Source organism: Epinephelus fuscoguttatus, linkage group LG12, assembly GCF_011397635.1.
Source record: "Epinephelus fuscoguttatus linkage group LG12, E.fuscoguttatus.final_Chr_v1".
Lineage (NCBI taxonomy): Eukaryota > Metazoa > Chordata > Actinopteri > Perciformes > Serranidae > Epinephelus > Epinephelus fuscoguttatus.
Genome location: NC_064763.1, coordinates 41,315,594 through 41,339,473, shown reverse-complemented (window position 1 = coordinate 41,339,473; position 23,880 = coordinate 41,315,594). Strand labels below are relative to the sequence as shown.

Genomic DNA, 23,880 nt, shown 5'->3' with positions numbered 1-23,880 from the left:
TCACATACAGCACTGAGGTTAATTAATGCTCCTCGTCTCTTTTTTCCCCTTCTCTCTCGCTGCATGGTTTTCTCCGAGATTTCAAAGGCATCGTTCCTCTCCGCTCTCTCACTTTCTGATGTCATTAATCCCTTCTACATGCTACTGTAATTACTTGATGCTATATTGCTCTGGGTTTTTAAGAGACAAAGGGCTACAGACTGTAAAGTCAAATCCAGCAATTTACCAATCCACAGGCTATTGTTTTGTGAATGCACCATATTAAGAGGAGTGAATTTATGTTTAACAACAGCTCTCAAATGTGCTGATCTTAGAGGGGACCACATGATGGTTATGTGGTTATTTCCCTTAGCTAATGATGTTACCTAACAGAGTAAACTGTGTTACAAGTATTGATAACATTTCATTTAAATCTCATATAAGGTAAGAGAATGAAGTGATTATTAGTGTCTGTTTACAACATGCAGTTATATGTCATGTGCTTCAAATGGGAAGCAAAAATAGGATGAGGGGCTTCTCCAAAAAAAAAAAAAAAGATAGCATGGTGTTTTCTCCTGCTCCACACTGGCTTCTTTGTACTGAACCCAGCTTTGACATCAACTGGGTCAAACATGAGGGAGGGAGGGAAGGAGGGCAGCAGCTGGACCCGACCGTCAATGTCACCCTTGTTAGTCAACTTCATCGATGTCAGTCACTGGCATTTCGATTTATTTCGCTCTTTTGTCTGTGCGTACCTCTTATCTCGGTGTGTTTCTGAGGACACTGCTCTGAGGACCCTGTTAATTGTGTCTTGCTGACATGGAGCATGTGTGTGTGCAGACAGACAACACATGCATGTTGACGATGAACAAAGGAACTAGTGGAAGTTGATGAAATGCACCCCACAAAAGAATGTGCATAATAATTCAACAACTCTGAAGCAAAAAACATGTGAAAAATCTCTAGATACTTGTGTTAGTTAATTTGCATTATGCATATTAAGTTAAGGGAAACAGTGAAATATAGATATTATAGACTGGCCAAAGTGTATAAACTGATTTAATCTTTGTGGAGTGCATGCAAAAACTCCCATCTTACTAAATTACCCACATATTTTAGTGAAATGAGAGGAAGCCACAAATATGAGTCACAGCAGCTAAAATACAGTAAAGACCACCAAATACCAAGAAAAAAACTCATATTAGAATTTCTAACCCACTCGCTGTCCCCAATTCTGAACCCATGGCTCCATAAATAATGACTGGCAGCTGAAATGGGACTTTGTGACTTTAAGATGTGACTCGGGGAGATGTGGTCTATCTATTGTTGATGAGACAAAAGCGCGAGTCAGATTCATATAGGAGTGGCGGGGAATAACTTCTCATATCCTCATATCACAGTCACAAAGCCACCCAGCAAAACTTCAATAACCCCTGCACTTCTTTCTGGACATGGGTGAGTGCACAGAATCTTTAATAACTCTTATCATCTATTATTAATGTGATTTGAAAATGTGGATTTCAATAACTCACTAATGTTGCCTTCAATATATCCTTTCTGCCCTTAGACATCATGTTGTCCTGTAGGCAGGATTTGCTGCAAATTGATCCTGTGTTTTCATTTGTTAATTTTCTTTTTATATCCACTTATGGATTACACATTAAGCCTTTGTTATTGATCCCTAATATATAATTTGATGATGATTTCCAAAGACTAAAAAGTAAACAGCACACAGGCTCAGCCAGGATTACCCTCTTTTCAACAGAGAGAGAACTCCTCTTCTAAAGAGGAGTTCTCTCTCTGTTGAAAAGAGAGAGAACTCCTCTTTACCTCTTCTAACCCCTTTTAACCATAAACAAGACTGGAATCAGAGTGGCTGACAGAGATGGGCATTGACTCTCATCATGCCAAGGCCATGCCAGGTCACTCATGTGAAAGAGGTCAGATACTCCCACATGTGTCACGGGTGTAAATTAGCACATTTTCATGAGAGCTGTGGACCCAAACAACCTCTGCTAACCATTTTTTATCACTTAGAAATAACTTGTGCATGTGCTTTCACACCTTTTTTTAACAGCTTTTTAGTCCTGACGAATCATCTTGCATCTACTGTAAAAAATGCATTTCTGCCTTTTGCACTGAATGTGAATAAAGGCTATGATGGCCTGTATCACTTTGTCACTGTAACCACTGTTGCAGCAGGGCACAGCTGAAGCGTGGGCGTCTGCAGGCACTATCATTTTTGGGACTCTAGCAGTCTCCCTGCTGTTACTATTTATACTTTAGGAGCAGTTTGTTGAACTCACAGCCTCTGTTCCTTCCAACTAAAATCCAGTAATTTGTGAAACTGGCATGAGGGGAGGCTGGCTGTTTTGTCTCAGGCTAATGTTTGTCCGTGTGTTCCTATTTAACCTCAACCTTAAATTTTCAGAATGTTTCATCGTGCTGAGACAATCTAGGCAATGGGCACCTAAGGGTTTCAAAATGTGTAGCAACAAATTTTGAGTGGGGTTGTTGTTGTTGTTGAGATATTCAAATTGCCCCTCTCATTCATTATGCTTCTACCCACTCTCTGAACACTTGAACCCAGCCCCCGCCAGCATTGACACTCAGTGTTGTGGTACCAGTCTCAGCCAGCTGTTGAGGGAGGATGGCCTGAGTAGTGACATTGCCTGTGGTGTAGAGACGGTCCTGGCGACCCCCCTGCCACCATATACTACTGTGTATGTATTGTGGCACTCTTTGTTTGTTTGACATCGCTGCCCTTTGTTCTTCCCTGATCATGGCAAATACAATGGATATTGTATCTGCAGCCACAAAGAGAAGCTCTTTCTTCAGGGCCCTGAAGCTTCACGAGCATCTCTCACACGCCCGGTGACGCCTGTGACTGCTGGAGAGAGAGGGCAGGACCAGAGTTAGTAGAGGCTGAGCTGTGAGGTGTTGGTACCAGCAGAGGAGCTTTCACATACAGATGAAGTCAGCGCTGAGGCTTATTTTACTGTAGCAATAGCTTGTAGGCAGCACTGTACATCACTGGTTGGCATTGGGACCTCTCTTGTTGTGGAGTACAGGATCAGAAGCAGCAAATGTTTCCGGTCAGGCAGCCTTGGCTTTGCAAAGCCTTAGGTGCTTTCCTCTATCCCATTTCTGCCAATGCATTTATTAACACTGTGGATATTTGCTACCTGCTTCAACAGCGCAGCTTACACTGGAAGAAGTGCATGAGATTGTCGTGAAGTCAGTGGTGACTGCTTTTGTTTGGACGCTTTATTGGGAATCGCTGCTTGAACTCTTGTTTGTCACTAATTTTTTTTTCTGTTGCTTTCTTTGCCTGTTGGTGGGGTTTGGTGTATGCTCATGGATTTGCAGACAGAGCGAGGCCTTTTTCATAGCCCCCCCACAGGGTAAAAGAGTTCCCCACCGTGGCGTAGATGTGTTGTTTTGTTATATGTGCGGTGTGTGCCGCCTGTGTGCTGATATATTATGCCCCCTCAGGTTGTTATGATTGCTGTATCCGGTGCATTGGGGCAGTGCCCTACCCATCCCTGGTGGCCACCCTGCTGTGCTATGCTGGCATGGCATTATTTTGTGGCTGTGGGCATGAAGCATTGTCCCAGACCGAAGTCCTCGTCGAGACTTACTTCGCCCGCAACGTTCAAGACTTTGTGGTCATGGCCTCCTTGTGAGTGACGCATCAATTAATTCTCAAAATTGTGACCTCTGACCTCTGCAGAATTGTTTGATTTACTGTTTGACCTGACTTCTGTCTCTGCGACCATCCCAGTATCAAATACTTCCAGTACGTGATCTATGGCCTGGCATCATTTTTCTTCCTCTATGGTATCCTGCTGCTGGCTGAGGGTTTCTACACCACGAGCGCTGTGAAGCAGACCTTTGGTGAATTCAGGAGCACCCAATGTGGCCGCTGCCTCAGCCTGACGGTGAGAAGAGGGAGGAGGGAGGGAAGGGGAAGGGCAATATGACATCAGGTCATTGTTAAGATGCTGAATGCTGGTTTGTTTTCGCTCCTAAGATTAATAAAATGTTCTTTGTTTCTGCAGTTGTCTATTCAGAACTAAGAATTACGGCTGAAAGCTGATTTAATGACACCACATTTATCACAGTGAAACCTGGGCTACCTATGCCACATCTCTGTGACCTTACACACTGCACTTTTTATTTCAACAGTTCATCATAGTGACGTACATCTTGGCCTTCATCTGGCTGGCGGTGTTTGCCTTCACTGCTATCCCAGTCTTCTTCTTGTTCAACATGGAGCAGACCTGCCACAACATCAACATCCTGGCTGAAACAACCCCCAGCATTAATCAACACGGCTGGATTTGCATGGACGCCAGGCAGTATGGTGCGTTGTTCTTATAATGACTGACCGCATGTCCACCTGATGGGAATGTTAATGCGTCCGTGAAAGCGATGAATTAATCATCAGGGGGTGGAGGCAAAACCGCTTGTTGAATTAGTTATGAAATAATGAAGATAAGTGCACTGTTATCTTAATTTCTTAGCTGCTGTGTCCCTGATATGCTGTATGAAAGCAAATGCGACATATCTCATCATGATTCAGCAATGGTAAGGGATGCCTCACTTACGTCATGTCTTCATTTAAGGTCTGCTTCCTTGGAATGCAATGCCAGGCAAGGCTTGTGGAATGACCTTGGCATCTATTTGCAAAACCAGCGAAGTGAGTAGCGAAATCCAATATTCCACTTCTCACAGTTCAGTATGTCATGTCAGCATCCTCATGTTAAAACCAGTGTACAGAATCAATGTTAAATCTACTCTGAACTATTAATAGATGGCACTGGCGCCCCCAGAAATTTTTCATAGGTGTGGCCAGATGGAGCCACTGATGACACACCAAAACCAAAAAACATACCCTAATTGCAGGAACGCTATTATGCTCTTGTACTATATCAATATGAGAGATAAGGAATCGCATACTTTTATGTTACAGTTATGTTACTATCTGATGTGCATAGACCATTACCAGTGCATTCTGAGGTCCACAACCACCCTGTTTTAAAGTTTCATGTCTTTGGATATATATTGCAGTATACAGTTTACAGGCTGGTTGTGTTTTTATAAAAAAAAAATACATATAAGCCATTTTAATGTGAGCATTTATTGAAAGGAAAAAACACCACACAGAGGCCTCAAATAATTTTCCATTATTTTCACAAGAGGCTCAGGGGTAGGTAGTGAATGTATCAGGGTGGCTGTGGGCCCCTTGGCCACCCCTTGGTAGCGCCACTTGGTGTGCAAGCAAACAACATTTTTATGCAATGAAATGACACAAACATCCAAGGGACTGGTCTGGTTCTCTGCATCTATACTAAACTGACCTGTGTTTGATATGTCTTACAGTTCTACGTCACCTACGACCTGTACATAGCTGCATTCGCTGGTGCAGGGGTCACTCTCTTAGCACTGGTGAGCAATTGTTTTGATAATTTGCATTCATTTATGCTTGCTCTTGTAAATACTACTAGATATATAAATCACATAAAGGGTTCATCCAGGGTCCATTCAAAATTAGCCAACAAAAAGATATGTTTAGTTGTAGCCATGCAGATAGTTTTGGCGTTATTTGGTTAGGTTTTGAGAAATCTGTCTGTTGCATTAATGCTGCCACCCCGATACAGTGGAAGTTATGAGAAAATTCACCACCTTTAGGACATATAGTCGATACGACATTTCTCAGTGCATGTCATATTGACCGAGAAAGTTCACAGTTGTAAAATCTGGTGTTCCTCCTGCATCCAGTGCTGTCATATGATGTCACAGTGATGATGGAGGCAAGACTGAACTACAGGCTAATCTCCGCCTCCTGGTAGCCGCGGCATACTCGAGATGTTGCTCAAAAACAGAACTTTCTTATTCTCTTCACTCTTCAAAAATGGCACGCCAAAGCATGAGTACGCAGTGTGTTATGGTCAAGGACACATTTTATAGTGTTTTGGCTGACTGGAAAATTCTGCCATATATATCAGAGCCAAAGTAAAGGGCTGAAGAAATGCACTGGACAGATGCCGAAGCAACGTGCATTGCATACTGGTACATGTAAGCACTGCTAGCATGGCAGGTCAGTATAGCACTGCTCTCTATTAACAGATATCTGCTTATGTCTGCAGAATTTGAAGGCAACGGGACAAAATTTTCTTATCAAAATTGTTCTGGTGTCTCTTTGTTGTCCCATTAGTATTGACTAATCACGTTTAAGCTGCTGGTATAAAGTCCATATGGAGAGGCGGGATGCATTGGTCTTGGAACCCATCTGCTGTCATCTCACAACGATTTAGCTTTATATTAGCTTTTTTCTTTTTTTCTTTTTTTTAATGAATATACCTGCATTCATTTGGCGATATCTGGACATAGAGATTGACCGAAATGACCAGCATACATGAGAGGAAGTCTTGGCCCCGATTTCAACAGGCTACACCAGATCTCCAGAAATTTTGGCTGCTGCCCCCAGAGGCTTATCATCAGCAGACTGATAGCATATGGGTCCAAAAATTAATAAAGCACAAGCTGAGGAATTACTTATGTCAATTGACTACATTCATTGTCAACGCTGATGATAAATGTCCACAAAAAATGGTGGCAGTAAAAGCGCTGAAAAATGAATTTTAGCAGCAATATCTCTTTTCAGGCCTCGCTATGAATGGTTTGAAATAGTTCCACCCAGTATGTGGATTATCCAGAGTAACAGGGACACCAGCCAGAGTCAGTTTTCAATGCTCTGCACATCGCAAACAAAATTCCAGTCACTTTGAACTTGGCTATAGCAGAAATCTCACTGATATATTTTTTCAAACACTGGAAAACTCCAAACTAAAACTATCTGCATGATTGGATACCACTTGAGGTTAGGAAGAAAATGTGTTTTCTTGTAATTTGGGTGAACTGACCCTTTAAAAAATGACTCAAACCCTTGTAGTGTGTTTGCCTATGCTGTTTATTATTATCCCCGCACATATTATGTTCAAATCCAAATACATTTTTTCACTTTTTTCCACTCTATTCTTCCCACCTCCGTGTCAATGTCTTTCTTTGCAGTTTCTGTATCTGGCTGCGACCACCTACAACTATGCAGTCTTGCGGTTCCTGGGCAGGAAGGGGGTCCGCTAAGTGAAACACCCCCGTCCCAGTCATCCCTATCCTCTGGCTACGAGATGGACAAGTCAACACTTGACTTCCATTCATCCTCTGGGAAACAGCAACTTCCAAACCTGGATCACCTGCTATAGTTTTTCTCTAGACATGTCCAATAACAGACAAATGTTTCTCATCACTGTTTTGTATGAACAACAGACAGAGAGATGAAGATTATTCACATCCAACAGCGCGCTCCGGCCTCCTCCCCAAATCCTCCTCTCAAATGATTCTCTTAGCTTTGTTGTTCATTTCCTCTCCCAGGTTGCATCTCTCATTTTATTCTTTTTCCGAAGCTTCATTGGTGCTGGTGCTGTTTTCAGATTGTGATGTATGATGTCTCATGAATAATTAAGAGCGATGACAGCTCGCCTCTATTATCATAACTGCATGCACTCCGCTCAGTGTTTACTGATGCATATATTGGTTCTGAATATGATTTTGCTGCTGCCTCATTATCAACATCTTGTGTAGCAACATTGTGTGAACTAAATCAAGGGAGGCTGAATGTACCAAAGTTCTCTGCATGGGTTACATGTATCCCCTCATCTCCCATTGTGCTTCCACTTACAGTACATGTACTTTGCGTTCGCTCATAATGCATTCTTGCTTCGTTTAAATGCCACTGTGTAGGAGGGAAACAAAGACATGTATCCATTTTTCTGGATGTTTTTGGGTTACTGCTTAAAATAAGCTGTTTTTATGTTACTGAGGTGTTGATGCTTCAATAACGTGCCTCCAGGTGACTCATGTTTGATGTGTAGCCCTGCTACTTACTGAGCTGGGTTGTTTTGTGTGCTCATTTTTAATTAAGGCTGATTAAACCACTTAAATCTGAGGGAGTAATTTGTGACTTTATTTTAACCATATACAACATGTTGCAATAAAAATCTTACATGTCAGTTATATTTCATTTATGCATCTTTGCAATTACTACCACAAATAATATGCTGCCAGACATTTTCATAACATAATTCTTAATCCTGATATTACACTATGTCCTTAAAAACATTCAGTAGGTAAACTGGTTTAAAAAAAAAAAAACAATACAGAGTTAAAGGAGCTCTATCTGATATTTGCAGTATTGATATAGTAGCAAACAAATATTTACTATGTAAAGTAATGGTATCTTGAGAAGAGAGGGAAGTCACACTACATCTGTGTGCACTGTAATCTGAGCTTCTCTGTTCTCTTGTGTGACCATAGACTATAAAGATGGACAGCATGACAGCTCCCCAAAAGTGAAGCCAAAACATCTTGATCGCCCCCTGGTGGCTGGCTGCAGTTTAGGTCATAAGCCCCACCTCCTCTATGTTAGGAGATGGGACATTGGGCACACTAAAACATCAAAATAAATGTCAAAAAAAAAAAAATCCAAAAGATGGTTTCTGTCATTTTAGGTGGATCTTATTGTGCCTGTATGTTCAAGTGTTCATTTACCTCAGAAGTTTGGTTTTAAATAGTTATTTGATGCTCTAAACAGGGGGTGTGACGTCATGATTAGCAGCTGTGTGTACCCAAGAGCAATGCCGCTGCTTGGGACTGGATAAGGTGGGTGCATGGGCAATGCCATGGCTCCACCCACCAATCACAACTGTGCTGACTTTGGCTCCAAATGACATCATTAACACAAGATGGCTGCGCCCATATCCAGAACATTTTGGCTTCATTTTTGTACATTGAGAATACTGGAGAAGTCTCGTCCATCTTTATGTAATTTCACTGTGGTAGACGGTCTGGCCATGCGTGCATGTTAGTGCATGTGAGACTTGTGTGTGTATCCCACTGACTAGCTAATCACTGCCGCTCATATGGTGGTCATTGCTGATTCTGGGACCACATTGTTACGGAGGCTGGTACCCCCGCCCCTGGTTACCACTGTTAGCTCTGTCAGAACTAAAACTGTTAGCTACTAGCCGCCAGCTCAGCCACCTCCATGTTGAGAGCCATGTGAAACAACCACTGAAGTATAAATAAGCTCTAAATATCTTACAGAGCTCCTTTAAGGTAACAGTCAAAACAAGACATTAATTACAGTATGCTTTGAGTCCTCTCCAGCGACGTCTTTGTCCCGGTTAGGCTTCAGGCACTGAGAGCTGCTGCAAAGCAGGTGCCACATTTGACCACTTGGTCATGCAAGAACATGGGGGTCAGCAAATCTCCCAGGGCCCTGTCGCACACACCACACTGCAAAAACATACTCAGTATTAACATCATGCAGTGACAAGAGCCTGTCAATCAGTACATATATATATATATGTAAAACCACAGATAGAGAGAATGCACAGTATGTTCCTGAACTGGCACAACAAACCTTTAGGCATTCTGGGTGACAGGTCACCGCGGGGTCACTGAGGTGGAGCTTGATATTCCCATCAAATGTTTTGAGACAGATTGAACACACCTTGGTACACCTGCAGTAGAGAGAAAGTGTTAATAAAAAAGATTATCACCAATGTTAACCTTTGTGTTGCTGCTGACTTTGAGTTCTGTCTTTGCATGACTTACATAGTGTTCGAATTTTCTAAATTGTGAGACATTACCTGGTCTTGTACAGACTTGGTGAGTATTGCAGCGTCTTCCTGGGCTTTTGAAACATCTCAGAGCTGCAAAATAGTCATTATCAAACGGTAAGAATCATTTTATTGCACAAGTGAAAACATGTGAACGTGGAAAACAGTAAAATAGAAGTGTTTCCTTTTTATAAGAGCTTACTCACGTCTTGGTACCATCAGAGTGTTGGTTCAGCTTGGTCTCTTCAGTGTGAGATTGATCTGGATCTTTCAGAGGCAGAGCAGCAGCTTCGGTTTTTGGTAGTTCCCCATTTAATGCTTCGGACAGTTCGATGGGTCTGTCAGAGAATTTATCCGGAACAGCTTCAGCATCTGTTACTGGTTTAACAGCATCCAACACCCCCACACGATCTGCTGCACTCTCAGGTGTTGGCTCAACACTTTGCTCGACAACAGTGTTGTCAACAGGCTGGACTTCACACTCAACTACCTCTTCGGTTCTGGTCTGAAAAACTGGCTCTGCTGGAGCTGCAGGCTCAACTTCACAATCTACAGACTTGACTGCAGTTTCAGCAGCAGGTTTGGTAGTATCTGCCACCAAGTCAGGGACTGGGTTCACACTGACTTGGAGAGCAGCCTCTTCTTCTGTTGCACCAGTTACAGCAGGGGTCTCAGGTGATGACTTCACAGCAACATCACCCACAGCTTCAACAGTTTCCTGAGCAGTCTGTTGTGGAGGACCTTTCTCACAAGTCCCCTCTGTAGCAGTTTCAGTAGCAGATTGAGAGGGTAATTCGGACACAGGTTCTCCCGCAAACTCAGGGACGGGTTCCAGAATAACTTCATACATAGGCTCTTCTCCTGCTGCACCACCTACAGGGGTCTCAGGTGATGACTCCACAGTAACTTCAGCTACAGCTTCACCACTGTTTGGGGGAGCTGCAGCTTCTTCTCCTGGCGTTGCATTAATTCCAGTACATGTGTCAGGTGATGACTTTAGCAAAACCTCAGTTACAGCTTCAACACCATTTTCGGGATCAGCCTCTTCTCCTGCTGTATGTGTCACATCAGGGGTCTCAGGCACCACGGCAACCTCAGCTACAGCTTCACCACTGTTTAGAGGAGCAGCAGCTTCTTTTCCTGGTGTTGCACTAACTTCGTCACTCGTGTCAGATGATGACTTTAGCACAACCTCAGCTACAGCTTCAGCACTGGCTTGGGGAGCAGCCTCTTCTCCTGATGCATGTGCCACAGCAGGGTTTGCAGGTGCCACAGCAACCTCAGCCACTGCATCAACACCATTTTGGAGAGCAGGCTCTTTTCCTGGTGTTGCACTAACCACATCAGCTGTGTCAGGCGATGACTTCACCACAACCTCAGCTACAGCTTCAACGATTTTTTCTCCAGCCTGCTCTGGAGGACATTTCTCACAGCTAACCTCTGCAGGTTGAACAGATTCTACTCCTGTATCCTTCAAATGTGTTATATATAGGCCTACTGATTCTGTTTTGGTTGAAGGCTCCTCTTGAGGTTTCAGTTCGACTGCAGGCACTACAGGGACTTCAGCGGTTGCTTTATTCTCCTCTGTGACAGCTGCAGCACAGGGTTCTGCAACAGGGTCTTCCACGGAAACATCTGCAGTTGTGTTGGTAACTGGTTGCTCAGCTGGCTCCACAGGAGACACAGTCTCAGGACTTGTTGAAGAACCTGGCTGTGCGTCACCATTTTGGACACATTCTGCAACATGAACCTCTGCAGAGACCTTAGCAGCCCCGTCATTGTGTTCTACATTGGCCGGGTCAACTGCAGCATGTTCCTGATTGTTTTCAACAGTTGTGTTGGCGTCTGACTTCTCAGGTTGTGTCCCACCATTTTGGATAAGTTCTTCTCTGGGTGCTTGGGGCCTGTAACAGAGGGAGGTACTTATTCCCAACTATGCCAAAAAAAAAAAAAGACATGAAGAAAAATCCCTACACTCAGCAGCAGTTACAGTCAGTAGAGAGAAGCTCTCATTTACTAACTTTGCATCGTCTGTGGTCTCCACTGTTGACCCCTCAGGCTGAGCATCTTTTTGGGGAGGAATAACTTCACCATTTGCCTGATTAGATGAATTGCTAAAACAGAAAACAGAAAAAATAATAAACTTGCAAAATATAATCTGGCACTGCTGTTCAATATTTTTGGTCTAAATGTTCAGAGTTAACTGAAATTAATAAAAATGTGGAAACAAGTAGATTGTGGTTGCTCATAATTTGCACATTTTTTCCCAATTATAATGTAGCACATACATACCCTTCAGATGGAGCAAATTGCAGCTTTTGGAAGGGAGGTCTCACGGGAGAATCAAGTGATCTACAGGTTAAGAATAAGAAACACATCTTGAAAAGAACCTTGGCATATATTACCTTAAAGCATAAAACAAAACAGTATATATCTATCCATCTAATACTTCACAAACGATGAAAGATTTCATCAGCTTTATATGACTTCAGCTCAGAGTTGTCATCAAAGCCAAGAGCTTCACATTGAGATGGTTAATGGAATCTTTTTTTGCAAGGGAAAATGTAAATGTACAATATTACAATAGACAATGGATCCTTTCTCACTAAATATAAGTAGTGTCAACAGAAACAACCTTATCAGCAGGGATAATGAGATGTCATTTCTGGTGGTTTCAGGGTAAGACTCAATTTCTCATTCTTAAATAACTGACAGCTTCATCTAGCCTTTAGCCTACACAAAAAAATGTTGCACAAAAAGTCTGACCTGCATCGGAGGACGAGCACAACAATTCTCACATATAAGACAACAGAATATGTGCAGAATGCTTAAAAAAAAGTGCCAGCTACATTGATTGATGATGCAAAGCTGACAAACAGAGCCTTAAATGTCAACATAATGTTTATTAACGATGTAAATATCACCAAACACGTTGCGCTGAAGCGAGGGGGTGGAACTGTTTTCTTGAACAAGGAATGTGATTCAGTTACATGCATGAGTCAGTTCAGTCCCAGTTTGTGTCTCTCATCTTTTATATTTGCTGGTAATAGATGAGAAGTGCACAAAATTGGACCAGAGTCAATTGTGCTTGCAGCAGCAAAACATCTCAGTAGTGATGTAACCTTTGATAGATTGTAAGGTCACAGTCCACCTGTACACACTCAAAGTAAAGCATGAGAATCTTTTCATTTATTATTGAGTGGCTGGAAGTGATGATTCAAATGAGGTGCCATGATGTCTACCTCTTACATCACATATTGTCAATGGCAATAAATTAAGAGTGCCTCTAAACTGGTGATGAAAAAGTGCACAAATGCTTAAAAATGCTCTATATTCATTCGGTAAAATGTGTTGCATGACGTTTAACTGTGACTATGCATGACTTTCAACTAACTGTCACTATTCCCTGGTTTGTATCCCCATCCTTCACATTTTTTATCTGCTTCTGTGCATTCCGCTGTTTTACTTTTATCTTTTACATATTATTAGGGGCCGGGCAGCCTAAACTGCCAGGACCCTGTTGTTTTGCTGCATGTTCTTCTTCTTCTTCTTCTTCTTCTTCTTCTTCTTCTTCTTCCAAGGAAATCATACTTCCCATGGGTGAAAACTCACCAAACTTTGCACAAATTTGCAAAAATAGTTCATCACTCTGTTTTTTTCAAAAACTGTAAAACTTCTTAAACCTATCTCCTCCCACAGTTTTTGCTCAGTTGACACCAAACTTGCTACAGAGCATCTTCAGACTGTCCTACACAAACTATGTTTCTCAGATTTTTGATTTATCAAAAATTGAGCCTACAGTGCATCAAAATGTTTGACTGTAAACTGTACTGTAAACATATACATGCAAATTCTTGCTAAATAAATCTTCAATGTTCATGAAAAAATGTCAAAATTCTAGAGTCATGGTAGATGATGTGTGGCAAATTTCAGAATTTTATCTCAAAAACTGAATTTTTGACAGCATTTTGAATTTTGCTCTAATGTGAACAATTGGAGTCAATGTAAAAATGGCAATTTTAAACATCAGTTTTTCACTTATGGAGCAAATCAATCATTGTTACAAACAAATTACCAACATCTCCATGCTGTCTAGATGCAATATGTGTATTTTCGGATTTTTGTGTTAAAGGATAACTTCGGTATTTTTCAACCTGGGCCCTATTTCCCCATGTGTATGTGTGCGTATGATTCATGGGTGCCACTTGTTCTAAAATTGGTTCAGTATTGAGCCGCGAAACGAGCTAAAACGGTAATGGGGGCAAATGCGTCCCGTGTAAAAGTGCTTTTTTTCGCCACTGACCGGTTCAGATCGCCAGTGTTATCTCTGTAGATAGCATATTGTAGCGGCCCTGGGGCAGTGGTGAGTGTGAATGAGTGGAGTCAGCTGTCATGTATTGATGATTCATGTGTCATGTATGTATGATTCATGTACCCATGAATCATACGCACACATACACATGGGGAAATAGGGCCCAGGTTGAAAAATACCGAAGTTGTCCTTTAATAACTGAATTTTTGACAGCTGTTTGTAATCTGCCTTTACACACTAACAGCTGCTGTCTTGTGCACAGGCATCATGCTATGTGGATTAGCGAGGTTAAAATAATTATGATCCAGGCAGTTTTGCGGAGAGACAAATACTCTTTATCAACACTTTTCCCTGTTATCCCTTGTCTCTTTTCCCTGTTTATTTGGCTTAGCTATCAGTCAATATGCAGAGTCTATCCAATAGCTACTTTTACATTTTAAAAAATGATTTCATCTTTGTCACCATGGATAATATTTAGCTTTAAGCTAGATCAGACCAGTTTGTTCATAATTGCTAGCAGGTAATGTTATTCCTACTTTCTTGTTATTGAGTTTTTTCTTTCCTTTGTATATTATGAGTCTGATCACTTCAGCCACTCATCCACAATTTGAAGGGCATGCCATAATTATATGATGTAACTTCTATGTTGTGATATGCTTTGTTTCAGTGTGTGTGTTGCTCAGAATTGCCTAATTTTGCCTAAAATTGTCCGGCCCCGACCATTGCTCATTGTGCAGGATTTGCACTTGTTTTTTTGTTTTAACTGTATTTGTCTGTTTTTATTTTGTTGTAAAGCACTTTGAGCTTCACCTCCCTGTATAAGGTGCTATATAAATAAAGTTCATTATTATTATTATTATTATTATTATTAGTATTAGTATTATTATTATTTACCACTAAAAATATCCAAAAACCAACCAAAAGGAAAAGTACAGCCATTTATGATATAGCATAATATTTTTGTGCAAACTTCAGTCTCAATAATTCTAAGTTTGACTGCTTTGCTTAATCAGCTGTTGCACAGGAATAGTTTCATATAATATAAGCACTGTGATACAATTCATTGCTTTTATCTGAGCATACAGTTGGACACTTATTTTGTAACCGGAAGTAGTAGTTTTATTTTGAAGACACCGTCACCTAACTTCCGGTTTGGTTCCACTGTTTACTGCTGTTTCCTGTTGTAGCTAGCTAGCAGCTTCATATTAAGCAGGGAAATGTGGAGCTTCGGTGAAATGTAACCGCGTAATTTAAACTTTCTGTACCCGACAGACGTGTAGCGGCGACTGTAGAACAAACACTGCAACGTAGCGTGTGTTTTTAAGCGTAATATCGCCTCACATAGCACCCGGCTTCAAATGACTGTAGTTTATAAACAGTAACGTTACGGTGAGCGACGTCACAGCCAACACAGGACGAGACGTCTTCTGTCCTCACTAAACACTAGCACGACGACTCCCCAACACCAGTAAGTCCGCTTTCCCTACGTATAAGTAGAGCTTTGACTGTGACACAAAGTACAAGTACAGTATTATGTTAGTGTCTAATCAAATGGAAGTATTCTACTTGTCTCTGTCCAAGCCTGGACTAAAATTCAGGTCACCCTGGACTAGTTCAAAGACATTTTAAAACCCACACAGGTCCAGTGCGTGAGGTGAAAACGGTGCAATCTAATTGTTTGTTTTAATAGATAAAATTAAAGTTCAGCAGGTTTGAAACAGAGTCTTTTAAAGTCGTCAACTTTGACTGACTTACTTAGCATTGCAGGTATTTTAAATCTAGACCTTAACTTCTGTGTTCTGCGTGAAGAGAGTGCATCAGAAATTAGTTTTGTCTTTTTTTTTTTGCAAATAGAATAAATGTTTTATTGATGTAAAACATAAAACATAATGTAAAACCGATTTAAGTAGTTTTCTTTTTTATCTAGAGCTGGTTGTGCATTCTGGATGGACAAAAAGTAGCACAGTGATCAATGTTATAAATTATAAGTTGACTATAGGTTTATCAAATGAGGGTGTACAGTGGTCTTTAAGCTCTTAATGACTCTCCGAGGTAAAGTTCCACACAAATATCTATCTTTTATATTCAACATTGTTTTGTATCAGCTTAATAGTTCTGAAACAGGAACTCCATTACATGAAACAAGTTACTCATGAAATATAAGGTATACAGGGGCACCCAGTTGCTCAGTGGATAGAGCAAGCAATATCCTTGTCCACACCCAACATCGTCACTTGTCTCACTTTCAGGCTGTAGCCACAGGTTGCCACTCGTTTCGTCACTAAATCTTAAGTATTTCTGTCTGTTCAACAATTAGAAGCTGGTTATAGATCTTGGATCAATCATTGAACAATCTCTGAACCCATCAGCTATTAGTCTGATGACAATTTAGCCTGTGGGCCAATGGCCAATATTTCATCCAAGACTTTCTCTGCCATGTAATGGTCATTGTTTACAGCCCTGTAAGTAACTTGAGATACAAGAAAGGAGCTAGAATTAGAATAACTTTTAAGTGGTGTTACGACAGAAGATAAGTTGAGGAATACTGTCCCTTGCATGTCATTTAAATTCCCCTTAGTGAGTCAGACCCCAATCTCATTCCTGTGCATCCATCTAAGCCGTGAACGTGATTGTTGATGCAGCAGATTCTGTTGCTCTGGTTCTTGAGCAGTGCACTTGTAAGCAACAACAGGACAGTCACCTTGTAAACTAAACTCAAAATAAGGACATTATGTAATCCCTTTACCGGTCAGGTAGAAGACTGTGTGCTGTCTGTGGTTCATTGTTAATAAGGTGAAAGTGCAGACTGGAGGATGGGGAGCACTGAAGGTGCTTTTTAATCCAGTGTTCATAACATTGTCATAATTAGGTTGATTGTGTTGTGTGTATCATAGTTGTTTAATGTGTTGCTTATGCCTTCATTCCCTGTGCCATCCTAGAAAAGATGCCATCAAGAAATCATCTTGACAAAATCGGGAGGAAGAAGAAAAAGAAATGGACAGAGGAGGCCATGGAACGCGCACTGATCGAGGTGAAGTCAGGAAGGTGTACGGTGAGACAGGCTGCCAAAGAGTTTGGGGTCCCTAAATCCTCACTGGGGGACAGAGTCAGTGGAAGGGTGACACCAGGGAGTCGCAGTGGGCCAGCTCAGCTTATAACATCTGCCGACGAGGAGCTGTTGGTGGAATTCTCTATATACATGTCCAAGCATGGATTCCCACTGACCAAGCAACAGCTGGTGTCCTTTGCCTCATCCATTTATAAGCGGCAGCATCGGAGGGTTGCGTTTTCTAAACTAGGTCAGACCTGGTGGCTCAATTTTAGAAAAAGGCAAGAAAAGAATATTACCATTCAGCCAGCAGACAATGTTGTCCGTGGGAGGACGGTATGTGTGAGAAAGGAAGCAGTGGATCAGTTTTTTCATTTACTGAGCACTGTCGTGGACGCTCATGGGCTCAGAGACAGGCCTCATCAAATCTTCAACTGCAATGAGACGGGCTTTCAGCTCGGCAGGAAGAGGGTGATTCTCCCCAAATCTGCCAGTCTGGGCTATAAGCCAATGCCAGGCTCGAGGGACCATATCTCTGTTCTGGCTTGCTTCAGCGCAGCTGGAGAGGACATTCCTCCATTTATTATCTATTCAAAGGCATACCCAGGGGGGGTATGTTACAAGACTCAAGGGCCTCCAAATGCCCTCTATGGATGGTCAGACTCTGGGTGTATCAACTCGGACCTTTTCAAGAAATGGTTCCTCAAACACTTCCTCCTGCACGCACCAAAGGAGCGTCCGCTGCTGCTTATTTTTGACGGCCACAAGTCTCCTGTGAACCTTGAGGTGGTGGAAGCAGCTCGTAAAGAGGAAGTCATCCTCCTGTGCCTCCCACCTCATTGCTCTCACATCCTGCAGCCACTCGACGCGGGTGTCTTTGTTCTCCTGAAGCAGCGTTTTGCAGCACTCATAGGTGATGGTTGTGCCACTGATACTCACTTTTCGGTCAGCAAGAAGGAGTTCTCAGGTGTGTTTAAAGGGACGTATCACGTAGTGAAGGAGGAGGAGGGTGTCAGGATTGTGAAGGAAGGCTTTAGGAAATGTGGCATCTACCCGCCAAACCACTTTGCCATCAACGAGGGTCATTTAATGCCATCGCACAGCATGGGCCCAGCAGCTGGACCCTCCTTGTCCACATCAGCACAGGTGATGCACACTGTAGGAGACCTCACCACAGCTGGACCCTCCTCCTAACTCCCAGCTGCTCAAGACTGTCTGTCAGCCATCATTACCTTTGAGGAAAGAGACTGACTGCATCATTTAACAAAACCTGGCCAGCTGGCTCTGTCATTTGAAATACTTGAGTATCATGCAACACCTCCCCCAGCCTCCTTGCAGAGTGCTCTGATTGTCAGCTCACCAGAAGAAAGGGGTGTGTTCATATCAATTACTTGTCAACGTTGTGCTCAGATTTAGTAATTGAGTAAAAATGTTTGAATGCTGCACCACAGTAGTTCCCACAGTGGGGGGTTTAATTGTTTAAAGTGTATTCAGCTAACACGAAAGCATGAGAACAGATTCACCTGACTGCTCTAAGACAAAAGGACAGATTGATACTTTATCCTCGCTGTCAAGCGTAATCTTGTTTGAGACTTCATAATTACAGGAGCTAGTACATTGTGAAAATGTAGTAAGATATTACGAATTTATCATGGTCAAGGTTCCATGCAGATGATTTGGAAAAAACAGATGTACACATAAAACTTGTCCCAAAGTGATTATTTTTTTTGTGATGTTCAAACCTGCGATGAAACAAACTGTGAGAACAGAAAGGTAACAACGGAAATGATAATGTGTCAGTTCAGTTGTGAATTGTATTATTCATGTGCTTTAGTATTTTCAATTTACTTGGCCTTTTATGTATTTACAAAAATGATTATATTGTCTAAATATAACACAGAGCTAATGAGTAAAGTTGAGGCATTAATGTGTTTAGATATGTAATGTCCAATCACAGAAGCATGAACCTTTCAATGTGATCTCAGGGAGAAAAAACAGAATAAATGTATTTTTGAAATATTTTTGCAGCACAAATGTGTCCATATGCTTAACAATTCACTAAAGCGAGTGTAGAGTGTGTGTGTGTGTGCGCATGTGTGCACGTGTGTGTGTGTCATGTACGTGTTCAAGTCAGGTGATGTAACGTCAATGCAATAGGTACAGCTGGCAACAATACACAGGCGGGGAACACCACTGCATGTATAAATAATTATGATTACTATGTAAACAGACACTGAATGTTTCAGAGCATCTTTACTGTCTATTTAAACATAAAGTAGATGACTCTGAATATGACTACATGAATAGTGAATACCATGTTACAGAAAATGATCAAATGAGCAAAACAGAGATTAGTATTTAACGCTCTAAAAATTGAGGCTGGTAAAATACTTTCAAAGCTCAAATTGGGGATTTATATTTTTATAATGTTAATTAGGAAGCTGAAAGGACCATTTGGTATTAAAGGGCAAATATGCCCGGTGTTGAAGCAGTTGTTTGTTCCTGTGTGCCTTAAGGGGAAATACTCAAGAACTGTATGCAGATCAATGCTTCATCAAGCAGCTGAGGCACAAGTCAGCCTGCAGTGCACTGTAGGTCTTTATGGATGCAGCAGAGCTGCCCGGGGTTAAGTTAATGTTTATGTATGTTAATATCACAGATGGAGATTCCTGCCTGAAGCTTTTATACTTTAATTTTATTCACTGACACAACAGAGTCAAAGGAGCATTTTAGTTTGACTTGCAGAACTGCCATCGCACTGTTCGTATCAAAATGGATCTCTCAGCAACAGATTTAAAAAAACACTGGTGTTTTTTTTAACCTGAAAATAAGGTAATTTGTTTGCATCTATTAAAAACTGACACATTTGATTCTTAGATCATCAGCTCTCATACATTTACTAGTGATGTTAAAAACAAAGCTTTCCAAAGCATTAAATGACCATAAAACACTTCTGTTAAAAATTGATTCACTGTTTTTGGGGCATTGTAAAAAAAAAAATAAAAATGGCAGCATCTGCTGGCCAAACCTTGGTATTGCAGTTTTGTCAGAGTATACTGTAAGTGGTTTTACTGCTTTCATTATAGTTATTGTACTCACTTAAGCAGAGTGTACAGGTCTGTTCTTCACTACAGTGGAGACTGTACTTACTCAAATTTCTTGGCTGTGGACAGGACGTATGAATTCTGTCTGACCGAAGCAGGCTTGGTCTCCACATCAGGGTCTGTCCTGCAAGAGACAGGTTGTTGTGAATTTACAGCATCGTTGATGCCCAATTTTCTCCTTCAGAAACTCAGTGCTTGTGATGTAGGACTATTAGAAAACTAAGCCAAACTAAAGAGGACCTGAACTTAGAGTACCAGTGTCTTGCTACACTAAATCACATCAGTAGAATGCAGCAAAGCAAGCAGGGCATCTGCTGGTCCTTAGAAAGTCTTAAAATGCCTTAAATTCAATTTTATAAAATATGTTTTAAAAGTCATTAAATTGCCTTAAATTTAAATTCAATGTATTTTATGTCAAATCAGTCAAGCTCTCTGTGTTACAGTCCACATTTCTGATATTACAAATGTTTTCATGACCCCCTCTGATACGACTGCCGCCCTCCCAGTGGCCCCACCTTGCAAAAAATAAATGGAGGGTGACATAACTGTCTAACAGGATGTGGTGCGCTCATTTTTTAAGCTAGCCTGAAGATACTGGCATCCTGTGAAACTAGACAACTGAATGCACCCATTGGTGTCATGTCAGAGTAGCTCATTGGGAAGGTGACTAAATACAGCTCCAAAGGTAGGCTAAACACTGGTATGTTGATTTTTTAAATGGTACCCTCTGATCTTCAACCTCAAGGTATCTGAAGGAAAATGGGTTCAATGGGGACCCATACTGGTATTAGTCTATGCACATCAGATAATTAGTGTAGTAACTATAAGATAAGGTATCAGAGTACATCAGTATGTGATTCCATAACTCTCTACAACTAATCAAATTCCTGAAATTCAGTTATGGCTTTTGGTTTTGTTTCTGTAGAAGAAAAATGGCGTACCATATAGTTCCTGCTGACAGTTGCTCTGTGCTGAGATCAACTATTTCACATTGATTAACAGATCCCTGTGTGTAACTGTTTGAGCTACTCATCCAAGAAGACAGTCTTTGAAAAGCTTTCTTGAACTGACATGTAAATTAATTAGATTATCAGATTACAATTAAATTAATCAGGAGCCCCAATGCAGACAGAGATATTACAATAGTAGAGATGCTGAAGGGATTTAGGCAGACAGAATCAGACTGTGTTATTAATTAGCCTGTCCAGGGTTTCCACAGTTTATTCGTCTTTGCTGTCACTCAGATCTCCTGATAAGCCCAGCCCACAACCCTTTGTTTTAGGCTAGCCTTCATGAAAGAGTAGAAAATCTTGTTCAGTGTTGATCTTGTGAGATAATTCTGCGCCTGTGTTGTGGAATTCTATATGCAGTGAATAGAAACTCATCCGAACCAGCCCAGGGGCCCCACCTGGCCACGCCCATGAGAAACTGGGGGCACCACTGCCTATCACTGAATCTCACTGTGTTTTTACATTAGGCTTGCACTTACCTGTTGGCAAAATGTCAATTAATCTTAATTACACTAAAACCACATCTCTACATACAACCTACGTCTGCACAGGACTAAATGTACTACTTTCCTTTATACTTCCCTTCAGTGATTGAATAAGAAAAAGAGGATTTGTCTTAAATTTGATTTAAAAATATCTTGTGAAGGTCTTAATCAAACAGCATTAGTGTCTGAGCTATAGACGCCCTGAGCAAGATAGCATCAGATTCAGATTTCTAACAGTTTTACTTCTTTAATTTTGCACTTCATGTCTAATGTTGAATCTTCATTACTGGCAATACCTTGCTTTGTCCTGCTCTTCCTCCTCCTCTTTTGATTTATGGATCCAACAGCCATCATTCTTCAGTGCCTTCCGCACCCTGGTGGTTTGAAACACCTTGTATCTGTTAACATCTACAACACACACACACACACACTCTTTCTGTCAGCTCTGTGTATCAAGAATGCCTGCATACTGTTTTTAATTATGTAAAAAGATGAAATATTGGATCAGTGTGACTCACCTTTCGACATGACGTTGATTTTCTCTCAGATTTTCAGCCTGATTAAATTAAAGACGACACAATTAAGAAATGTTTTTTAAACTCCCATAAACACAAACATCAATCACTGTGTACCAAACTGTGATGTGCTGTATCTGCTTTGTGTCTTTTTTTCAATTCCCAAATTCTCACCACTGACTTCAGACCTGTTTAATGACCCAGAATCTCAAACACAACCCATCACACTGCATTCTGCATGACACAGGTGACACAGAATGTAAAAATGACATTGAAGTATTTATTATATGTTACGGTACTACCCACTCTGGGCGCCTGTGTTATTGCTCACCACATTTTATACTAAGATGAAATTTGTTGAAACAAATAGCATCCTGAGGTAAACAATGTCATGCTGACACAGTTAGGCAATAAATGTTCCTCCACGTTAGACTTAATATTTGTTATCGGCTCAGGATCTTAACCTGCCCTGTGTTTACAGTTTCATGTCCTGTCACATTGTGCATCTTGTCTGTATTCTCTCTGAGCTCCTCTTAACACTTTGACCTGCACTTAGTGCTTTAATCTCCTATGATGAATCTCACTGGAGATGTGCCAGCTCCAATTAACCAGGTCAAATCCATTATGCATAGAAAATGAAAGCAATTCTGACTCTGTAATGAGCCCTTACCCCCGCATAGCCAATGAGCATGAAATCAGAACTTGTGTGAAGTCCATTCTTTGCACCTTATTGTGTTCTCACCTGTTCAGGTCAGCTGTGTCAGTGCTGTCGGAGCAGAGTTGTGTCGAGCCTCCTCTGGGTCTCTGTGTTACACAGGCAGGCAGGTAGGTAGAGACACTTCAACCTGAGCCCCCACCCCCTGTCATTTCAGATTCCACCCCCTGTTAGTCTGGAGTGTCGCGCCTGGATGCTGCTGTGCAGGTTGATCGAGAGGGTGGGTAGGTTGTTTTTCATGACAGTCACAGAGTGGGCAGACAGGTGCCATTGTTTTATAGTTGTGTGTTTCCACAAGTGTGAAATGTATCGTTGCCAGGTTTCACAATCACTCTTTCCTTAGAACTAAATTCAAAACAGCTTTTTTTTAAATGTGTTGTTCGTCCTACAATGTGTGACACAAACTCACACCATTTAATTAACAGTTTAGTACTTAGTGATGTTTTTTCCCCACTGACTTTAGCCTCGTACTTACCACACTACAGATGTGGCCAGAAATGAAACCCTGCAGCTCATTAGCAGAAAAAAAAATCCTAAGAAGTCTTTACAGTGTTACTTCCCTCTTCTTTCCCAAAGAAAAATATTCCTTCACAGACATGCTGTTCCAGTCGGGGGGCTGCTAGGAATCAAGAGAGACCTGATCTTAAGCTGCTTGGTTGGAATTTAATCTACTGCCTTATCAGAGCCTTTCAATATCAGCTGAACAAAATATGCAACTTCCCCAGTGAAACTGAAACGGGCACACCAACAGACTTAACCTCTCTCTTTTCTGTTAAGTACTATTTGAATCAGCTGTAATGTTCACAGTTTGGTCTGCGGGTTATTCAGAGTATCTGGGACACTGTCTCTGCAGAGAGATGTTACCGCTTATTTTCAATGCTGCAAGCATCACAGCCCGTTCACTTCCTTTGTACCAGGATGGTGGCAGAAAAGTTAGAGACAGATATCTAAAACCTGCAGCCAGAACTATCTGCATGGCAGGTAAATTAGAAAATCATCTTTATCATTTCAGTGAACTGACATAT

The 23,880-nt window shown here is 41.4% G+C and overlaps 3 protein-coding genes across 7 annotated transcripts; 2 read left to right on the top strand and 1 right to left on the bottom strand.

Annotated features, from left to right (window-relative positions):
- Positions 1 to 1,293: 1,293 nt before the first annotated feature.
- Positions 1,294 to 7,990, top strand: plp1b (proteolipid protein 1b). 2 transcript variants are annotated; one of them, XM_049591905.1, is made up of 7 exons: positions 1,294 to 1,434; positions 3,475 to 3,661; positions 3,764 to 3,920; positions 4,168 to 4,345; positions 4,608 to 4,681; positions 5,365 to 5,430; positions 7,057 to 7,990. In XM_049591905.1, the coding sequence occupies exons 1-7, from the start codon at positions 1,431 to 1,433 to the stop codon at positions 7,126 to 7,128; spliced, it is 738 nt and encodes a 245-aa protein (XP_049447862.1). In that variant the 5' UTR covers positions 1,294 to 1,430; the 3' UTR covers positions 7,129 to 7,990. The 2 variants fall into 2 exon arrangements, with proteins under 2 accessions (XP_049447862.1, XP_049447861.1); XM_049591904.1 differs by lacking the exon at positions 1,294 to 1,434 and adding an exon at positions 2,878 to 3,105.
- si:dkey-125i10.3 (A-kinase anchor protein 200) lies at positions 7,865 to 23,403 on the bottom strand. Of its 4 annotated transcripts, none has more exons than XM_049591901.1 (11): positions 23,331 to 23,403; positions 22,883 to 23,200; positions 22,144 to 22,190; positions 21,922 to 22,033; positions 20,177 to 20,254; positions 11,958 to 12,017; positions 11,687 to 11,779; positions 9,872 to 11,569; positions 9,696 to 9,758; positions 9,467 to 9,566; positions 7,865 to 9,339 (listed from the first exon to the last, which is right to left on the bottom strand). In XM_049591901.1, exons 3-11 carry the CDS (start codon positions 22,151 to 22,153, stop codon positions 9,235 to 9,237), a joined length of 2,319 nt encoding a protein of 772 aa, XP_049447858.1. In that variant the 5' UTR covers positions 22,154 to 22,190; positions 22,883 to 23,200; positions 23,331 to 23,403; the 3' UTR covers positions 7,865 to 9,234. The 4 variants fall into 4 exon arrangements, with proteins under 4 accessions (XP_049447858.1, XP_049447856.1, XP_049447859.1 ...); XM_049591899.1 differs by having other exon boundaries at positions 22,144 to 22,181; XM_049591902.1 differs by having other exon boundaries at positions 20,177 to 20,249; positions 22,144 to 22,181.
- On the top strand, positions 15,140 to 19,203 carry LOC125898185 (uncharacterized). Its single transcript, XM_049591903.1, has 2 exons — positions 15,140 to 15,445; positions 16,917 to 19,203. Exon 2 carries the CDS (start codon positions 16,922 to 16,924, stop codon positions 18,218 to 18,220), a length of 1,299 nt encoding a protein of 432 aa, XP_049447860.1. The 5' UTR covers positions 15,140 to 15,445; positions 16,917 to 16,921; the 3' UTR covers positions 18,221 to 19,203.
- Positions 23,404 to 23,880: the final 477 nt, after the last annotated feature.

Bases quoted from the DNA above. Each gene is read 5' to 3' on its own strand.
- plp1b (XM_049591904.1), top strand. From the start codon at position 3,066: ATGTTTCCGGTCAGGCAGCCTTGGCTTTGCAAAGCCTTAG. The intron at 3,662-3,763 runs GTGAGTGACGCA...CGACCATCCCAG, and splicing joins TTTGTGGTCATGGCCTCCTT to TATCAAATACTTCCAGTACG. The intron at 4,346-4,607 runs GTGCGTTGTTCT...TCTTCATTTAAG, and splicing joins CATGGACGCCAGGCAGTATG to GTCTGCTTCCTTGGAATGCA.
- LOC125898185 (XM_049591903.1), top strand. From the start codon at position 16,922: ATGCCATCAAGAAATCATCTTGACAAAATCGGGAGGAAGAAGAAAAAG.
- si:dkey-125i10.3 (XM_049591901.1), bottom strand. The intron at 11,780-11,957 runs GTATGTATGTGC...TTTCTGTTTTAG, and splicing joins CAATTTGCTCCATCTGAAGG to CAATTCATCTAATCAGGCAA. The intron at 9,340-9,466 runs GTTTGTTGTGCC...ATGTTTTTGCAG, and splicing joins GTCACCCAGAATGCCTAAAG to TGTGGTGTGTGCGACAGGGC.